The sequence below is a fragment of the Geospiza fortis genome, unplaced genomic scaffold (genome assembly GCF_000277835.1).
Source record: "Geospiza fortis unplaced genomic scaffold, GeoFor_1.0 scaffold163, whole genome shotgun sequence".
In the NCBI taxonomy this organism is placed as follows: domain Eukaryota; kingdom Metazoa; phylum Chordata; class Aves; order Passeriformes; family Thraupidae; genus Geospiza; species Geospiza fortis.
Window position 1 is genome coordinate 538,918 of NW_005054401.1, and position 8,180 is coordinate 547,097.

The 8,180-nt window shown below is 37.5% G+C and overlaps 1 protein-coding gene across 2 annotated transcripts in view; it reads right to left on the bottom strand.

Annotated features, from left to right (window-relative positions):
- Positions 1 to 1,092: 1,092 nt before the first annotated feature.
- NADK2 (NAD kinase 2, mitochondrial) overlaps positions 1,093 to 8,180 on the bottom strand; it is a 23,860-nt gene continuing 16,772 nt past the window's right edge. For both annotated transcript variants that reach the window (XM_005426065.2, XM_031061151.1), the window contains exons 9-12: positions 6,372 to 6,427; positions 6,236 to 6,289; positions 5,656 to 5,779; positions 1,093 to 3,862 (exon numbers count right to left, since the gene is read on the bottom strand). In XM_005426065.2, the coding sequence (XP_005426122.2) occupies positions 3,724 to 3,862; positions 5,656 to 5,779; positions 6,236 to 6,289; positions 6,372 to 6,427 (373 nt within the window). In that variant the 3' untranslated portion in view covers positions 1,093 to 3,723. The remainder of the gene's footprint in view (positions 3,863 to 5,655; positions 5,780 to 6,235; positions 6,290 to 6,371; positions 6,428 to 8,180) is intronic.

An 8,180-nucleotide genomic window follows, 5' to 3' on the forward strand; every position in this document is an offset into this window, starting at 1 on the left:
AGCCGGCGGGTGGCACTGCCCTGGCCTGCTGCTGACCCCGCTGGCCCAACCAGGCTGCCGGCTTGCTCGCATCTCTTTGCTCTCAGCTCTGCTGTGGAGCGTGCCGGGCTTGAACAGCGAGCGACCGCAGATACAGCTTTTCCCATTGCAGTCTTGAGAGAAAGCATTCAGAAATTAATACCTGGTAGTGCAGTACAGATTGCTTACTATGGAAAGATTGTATGAGTACTAGAATTTGATATTTAACTTGTCTTTCTAGAATATAGTAAATAAAGCATTATCTTTTTAACCTAAGGTGGTATTGTTTTTATTAAATTTAACAGTGTAAATAACAGGTGTTAATAATGGGCTTGTATCCCCTGTGAAGGAGTAAATGGGCAGCACACCTTGTGGAAATTGGAGGATACAGAATATTCTACCACCTCAGTTTGCTGCCTTAGAATTATACCTTAAATTACTTCAAGAAGAAAAAGTAAATCTTTGCAGCACAGCATTACTGTAAATTCTTCTCCTTATGCATAATGTAACTCCATGAAACTTCTCTTGCATTTAATAAAGATCTAAGAAATTGCTTTATTTTACTGAATGACTGATGGAAGGGAAAGTAGTTTCCCTGGCTTGCCACCACCTTTGTGTCATGGGTCAAAAAGAAATTTCTCCAAGCAGTGGTGGTTTAAAGGACGGGGTGTTATCAAAAGTACTTTCAGCATTTATTAGAGTATGCTTTAAAACCCTGTGCAGAATTGGAACAGCAGTAGGCCTTTAACTAGGAGGAAAAATTTTACATACCAGGTTCAGTGTTGGAAAGGGATCACCATCACTGTTGCCTGTCTATTTAATAGTTTTGATGACAGCTTTGGTAGGCATGAAAGCCCTTTGGGTAAGGTGCTCAACTGACCCTTCCTAAGAGAAATAGTAAGCAGCTCTAAACACTCCATAACAAAACCTACCTGCTACATTGATTTGTCTCTGTACTACATGTAAATGCATGAAGGATCACAAACCATAAAAACAACTTGAAACAGTAAGTGAGAAGAAACTGAGCACATGAAACACTTCTGAAGGTTGAAATCAGGCACAGGATAGGCTTAATTTATCAATTAACCTTTTAATTTGTATTACATAATGTATAAACACTTGGAAAAAAAAAGCAAAGAATAACAGGTCTAGTTTAGCAGAACACAGTGTAGACTAGCATTAAATGAAAATACCATGGACTTGACTCAGCAGGTAGAGGAAGTGCAAAAATCACTGCCAGTCCACGCAGATTAAATCAGTGTTAAACCAAGACTCAGTCCTGTCCTGGAATAGTGTCTACCAACTAAGTTGTCTGTACTGCAATCCTTCGTCACAAAGAATCCTTAAAAAGGGTCCTACAGTTGTTTAATAAAAAAAAAAGTAGCTGCTTACTATTAAAAATAGATTTCTGAATCATCCTAGTCAATTTTAAGCATTCACCAGTAAATGCTTCAACAGAACTGTAATTTAATACAGACAAAACCAGTAGAGGCCACTCATGAGTAGGTCAGGCTTCCATTTTGCTAAATTAGGATTTGACTGAAAATTTACTAAATCCTAATCTAGATCATACTTTGGGGCTGTAGGGCCTGAGAAGATTACCTTTTCGTTTTGATGTTCATAATAAGGAATGACAGGCATGTTTAAGAGGTATGTCTACCGATCTGACTAACCAGTCTCCATTAAAACTTCTCAGCACACAAATGTCTAAATAAGCAGTTGTTGGGATTTCTGCCATAGATTTGCTGTGCACATGTTCAATACCTAAAGCTAATCTAAGAGTGGTAAGAGTCCTAGGAAGGAATAAATTAGTGTTAATGGCATTGGTGGGCTTGAGGATTTTTTTAATCCTAACAGCATAGTGACTAGTGTACATGACAGAGGCACATAATAAACAATACCTAACTGGTTACAGATGGATTGAGAATAACTGGAACATCCTAGTCTGTGTGCACATAACTTCTAGAAAGATTAGTCTTTTGTGTCTGTACTTTTAGACAAGCTTTGCACATTATTTTAGACACTGAGAGCTTTATTCTGGTAGTTCCTGAACTTACCAACTTTTGAAAGCTTATTTGGCTACTTTGCTTTTCCCCTCTGGGTCAACAGTCACAGCAACCAGAGAGTGTAAATAACTCTGCAGCACACTTAGAAGATGAAATGTACACAGTGATAGCTTATTCAGACTTCTCCATCAATTTCACGTTTCCCTAGAACTGAATGGTCTGGTCAAATCAATATCCTCTAAATTATGTTTTAAGTTCTATTCACTCTAAGTCTAGAAGGAAAAAACCCTTTGTCCATTTCCTCCACCAATAAAGAGCAGTTTACATTTTGCAAGTGGCAATAAATACACTGATTAATTGGCCACATTGGAGAACATTTCCATTAGACCTGAGAACATCTATTACAGAAGTCTCTTCATTCAAAAGTCATTTTAAGAAAACTCACTCTTGGAAACCAATCTGTAGTAGACAAAACATACTATTTTCAAGTCATGTAGCAGAAGAGTTCCTGCTGTAGGAATATTTGTTTTCCCAAATTCTGCCTCACCTATGCAGTTATAAGCACAGATTTCAAAAGGCAGTCACAGTTCACAGATTCTCTAAAAGATTTAAAAGGTCATTTGCTCTTCTTTAATCAGAGCTTTTTTTTCCTTTTATCTACTTGATTACCTAACATGAGCAGAGACATGTGAAATTAATTTGTTGTCATCTACATTTCACTAGAATTCAGCACAGGATTGGAAATGTAGATTTTCTGGAGAAGGTAAAAACATGCTGGGAAAACTGGAAGACATAGGTATCAGCTTGTGCTCCAACTCCTAATACCCAGCATGTCTCATTCTTCTTTATAAGAAATTCAAAATCTAAAATTCCAAACATTCAACTTAATAAGGCCAAATATAAGTCTTAAGATAGCCACTTACATACACTAGTGTTCTGATAATCTGCTTGCCAGTTAATCCATTCAGTGAAGAAATATATCCTACTACAACATGATTTCTATAATTTGTAAATTCTTCATGAAGGACTTAAGAAAACCTTTGGGTTTCAAGTCCCTATTGAGCCAAACAGAAAAACTAAAAGAAACTCAGTCAAGATGTATTAAACCAGACTTATACCCTTGATGTAAGTCTACAAAATAGAAAAAATACTGGAAGAACAAAAAAAAATTGCCACAAGTTGTATGAAACTACAAAGTTGTACAATTCTTGAAAAGCATACAAAAGATTTGTATTTTCATTTCTTTTACATCAACATAATGGTTTACCAAAATCTATATATCCTTGCATCAAATTGCTAGTTTGACAGTCAACTTTTCTACAAAAGTGTATGTATTAAGTAGTTTTATCAGTCCCAGACTGTTACTATAAAACTGTACATCTGAATATTTAATGCTACAGACTTCATACTTGAACCCATTTACCTGTGTTTACAAAGCTTTCATGTTTGCCATACAAGTTAAAATGTCAATTTTTACTGAAGTTAGAGGTAACGCTTCAGACATTTACACTAGATGCAAAAAAAGCTTAAATACCAGGCTAATGATTCCCCAACCCAAAGGAATGAAAAGCATTTCAAGCTTCCTCCAAATGCTCTTGCATCCGAAAAGGCCAACTTCCAATATAATGCAGCATTGTGATATCCCCATGGTTTCCCTCTATGGATCCATAAATGTTTCAGCAAAAGACATCAGGGTCCTTCATTCTTCCAGCAGAACAGTGCACAGTGAATCCTCTGTGTCAATCAATATTGAAGCTATTGCCCCATCATTGAACTCAAAAGATGTTCCTCCATCTACAACCATACAAGCATCCCAACAACGGGAACGGACACAGACTCTGCAAAAACCCAACAAGTAAGTTATCACAAAACAGGTAAAAAAATTAAGTACTTCACACAAGCACTTAACAATAAAACTGGGACATTCTTTTGCTTGAGTCAGTAAATGCTTAACCTCCACTTAGCATGGCACTAAGCACTAGAACCTCCCAAGTTATCAGTGCTTTGTATGGGCTTGGCAATGAGTCCAGAGAGGACTGAAGGACTTGGTCAATGCTCCCACAGTCTGAGAACAGCCTATAAGATAACACTTGGTGCTGAAGCTGAAGCTTAGCTGCAATTTTCAAAGAAAGCTACTGATGATCCCATTTATGTAAACTTCACAACTAATTTAAGATTCTAGTATGTGGTCTTCATGTTATGTGAAATATGTATTTTCAAGTAGCAATGCTTGAGGTTCAAATAATTTGGACATTAATGTAATCTTTTGTTACAATAATCATTCAGAGAGAAGAAAAGTAACTACAAACACAAAGCTGAAGGTCAGGATGCTTGCCAGGCAACTTCAAGAACTGGAGCATATTATTGTCATCATCATCATCATTACTATTATTATTATTATTATTATTATTATTATTATTATTATTATTATTATTATTATTATTATTAGAGTCTGACATATTGAAGTTAATAAGTTTAAATCCAATCTTATAAAATTTAAGGCATCTCTTGCAGAGCTGGTCAAGACAGAAAAAAGAATTTGGCTCAGAGCTCCTTTAGACATTTGTTTTGATATAAAAAGTTGAACTGACAGTTAATTACAATTGAAATACTGTACTGCTTTCAATAGTTTTTATGTTATTGTTTGTATGTTCAGTTATTCTGGTCATATAACTAATGGCTGTACACATTTATATTTAATTATGGCAAGCTCCACATATCATAAAATCATGTAGATTGGGAAAGACAAGTAAGATCATTGAGCTCAACCATTAAACAAGCACTACCAAGCCTACCACTATGTCCCTAAGTGCCATGCCTACATGTCTTTTAAATACCTCTTGGGATGACAATTCCTCCACTTCCACAGGCAGCCTGTTCCACTGCTTTACAACCCCTTCCATTATGATAATTTTCCTAATATTCAATCTAAACCTCCACTGGCACAAGTGCCCTAAGTTAAAATGATTAATTAGCAAATAATTCAGTTTGGAAATGCATTTAGTGCCACCTTCTGCTCAAAGCAGGCCTTACTTTAAAGATGGGTTAGGTTGCTTAATGCCTTGCCCAGGGAAATTTTGAGTATCTCCAAGAACAGTGATAAGACAATCTATAGACACAATCTTCCTATAAAATTCTTCCTATAAAATCTTAGCTGTTGCATTATACTCTGCTCTGAAAAGAGTTTAACTCAAGCCTCCTCTGTAACCACATTTTGGTAGCTGAAGACAGCAACTGAATTCCCCCTTAGTCTTGGCTCCTCCAGGCTAAAGGAAAGCACTGTCTGAGTCTTTCCCTTATACACCACTTGTTCCGGCCCCGTTATCCTCCCAGTGGCCCTTTCCTGAATTCACTTTGGTCTGTCACTGTGTCTCGTACTGAGGGAAATGGCACATACCCAAAACTGGGCACAGTGAGATTCTTTTATTCTGTAAGATTGTGCAGGGATCAAACATTAAAAAGCCATAACACAACTAGGAAACATTTTCATCCTGCTGTTACAAGAACAATACTCAAGTCATTCAAAGCACAAACTGGATGTTGAAACACTTCAAGGGAAAGTCCTGGATTGCTCAGACTTTAACAGATACACTGAACTAAGTAACTCTTTGCTATCGCAGTCAACACTTACTTTGAAGAGAAGCCACGCTGACGGCTACTTGAGAAAACTCTGTTTACAATAGGCTCTCGAACACTGAAAAACATCTTTGGTTCCTCTGGACTGTAGAGCAGAGAGTCATTGTAATCATTTGTTACTGTAAGCAGAGGAGTCAGCCATTAGTTTTTCCAGAGAAAGCTATTTACTCTCAGAAACACACATTCCTCCAGGGAAGAGTGGCTTCTCTATCAAGAGGGACCATCAAGTCTTGACAGATGTTTAATAGTCTTTACATGCAAAAAATTACTTTTAGGGAAAATTCCTTTCAGTTCTACTGCATGATGAACACTCAATATCTCTCTTCTGATTAAATATTAACCGTTTCAAATTTTAGGAGAACTGAAATTCTCCTGAAGAGGATAATTTAGACAGAAGTCTAAATAAGTGCTTTTATTTCAAGTAAGACATTGTTTGCCAACTGTGCCTAATAAATGTCTGTAAGAAAGACTACTATTGCAAGAGTGCGAAAACACTGAAAGGTGAGTAGTACAGAATGCAAACAAAATGCACTGGCCAAAGATATTTTTAAAAAAATCTTGCCTTTTTCACTAACCTTTCTGTACCAGTTCTGTGTTCAATGGCATGTTCAAGCTTCCATGCTTTTTCGCTGTTGAGCCGAGAGAAAGAGCCCCAGTTAGACAGATATATCTACACAGACCTTGGCTAGTAATGCCACACTGCTCACTCACCTATCTTAAGGATCTCTTCAATAGCTTGATGTGCAACCTTGTTAATATTATAGGACCTAGACAGAGAAGAAGTCTTGTTTGCTAAGCAGTACAACTAAGGAAAAAACCGAGCAAAAGCAAAAAACCATTCACACTGATGAAAAACTAAATTCAACATTTGGGGAGGAAAAAGAATGCTGTTAAGTGTGAGCTGATAACAGTTAATTTTAAAAAAATACGTCTTAAATCAACTCTTGCTTTGGCATCTACCTGTGGCCTTGTAAACCTTAAAAATCCATTAAGTGAAGTCTTCAGAAAAGAAGAGCATGAGATGTAGTCTGCTTGTCAATAATCTCCCTGCCTTAAAACCCCAATAACTGCTGCATTAAGTCTCCATTAAAAAACTGAAGCTCTAGAGATTGTGTTCTTACCCTGTCTATCCAACGCTTCCTAATTGATTTATTCTCTTAGTTCTCATTTATGAACCCAACACTTCTTTACAAATATTCTACCTCTTTATTTATACCCTAAGGTGTGGTCTTGAATCTCACAAGAACTGGTGTTTATAGAAAATAAATAGTCAGATCAGACACTTATGCATTCAACACATTTGGCTGAACAAGTCAACATAGCCTCAGTCTGAACTAAGGCAAAACTCCTAAAAAAGTCTCCCTCCTCTGCCCAGACTCAAAATGGAGTAGGTGCTAACCACAGCCACTGTGCAGGAGTACCATGAAGATGCCCAGGTCTCAATACAGCTTAAAATCCTCAGTCCAGCAGTTCTGTCATGGCAGTAAAACACCTCAGACTGCAATACAGATCCACTACACACCTATCTGACCCCAGAGCTGCTGAGGGTGTGCCCAAGGCTCCCTCTCTTACACTTACTGCCTACCTGCAAGCCTGAGCAGATGCTATCAAGATATCCTTTTACTCAAGTTTTGGCAGCTACAGAAAACACCTAGACATTTAAATGTCTCTCAGTCCCAGGAAGTCTGAGATTCCAGGAAAGCCCCTAGACAACAGGCTAAGGGGGGCCACTCTACTGAGGCTTGGCTTCACTTTACAGAAGTCCAGCAGCACATACAGATTACAGCAATGGAGAGGGGCAATCCTGGAGCTTGGTGCCTGGTTCTGGGTTTGCTCAGCACAGAGTGTATAAGCAAAAGAAATACGTAAGAACAGCACTGAATTAAGACTGTACTTTCCCAAGGTACCGAACACTAGGAAAGTTTCCCTAGCAGTCTGCCAATTTCATCCTTGGCAGGCTCCAGAACTAAGCTACGCTGCCTGAATACAAAATTTTGAATTACAATGAAGAGTAAAACCTAGTAACTATGGTTACAGCATGAATACTTATTTCTGAATTTCATTAAAAGCTTGTGTTTTAGTTCATCTTAGTCTACCCCACAAATCCAGCGACTTTTGTACAACTCTAAATTATGAGCACAAACACATCTCTCACATCTCAAAACTAAACTGATTAGACTTACATGCAGTACTGCAGCACATTTAAACTGAAGTTTAAATATTTTATCCCCCTGACTAAGCTAGCACAGTTCTGTGTAGATATGGCCATCTTTTTTTAAGGGGAGTATTTTGGCAAAGAGATTGTCCCCTGTCAATTAAATATGAAAGAAACAAGAGGCTTGTTTCTTTCTCTTTCAAAGGAGAATGGACAGTAGATGAGCCAGACCACATTTAACACTGCATTTAATTCATGTTTTCCCATTCTTTTTAGAGCTTAGATTTTTGTAAGTTTACTGGCTACATCATCTAAGCATTTTAATTTTAGACAAGAAGAATAGTTCATAGATCACCTCAGTATGC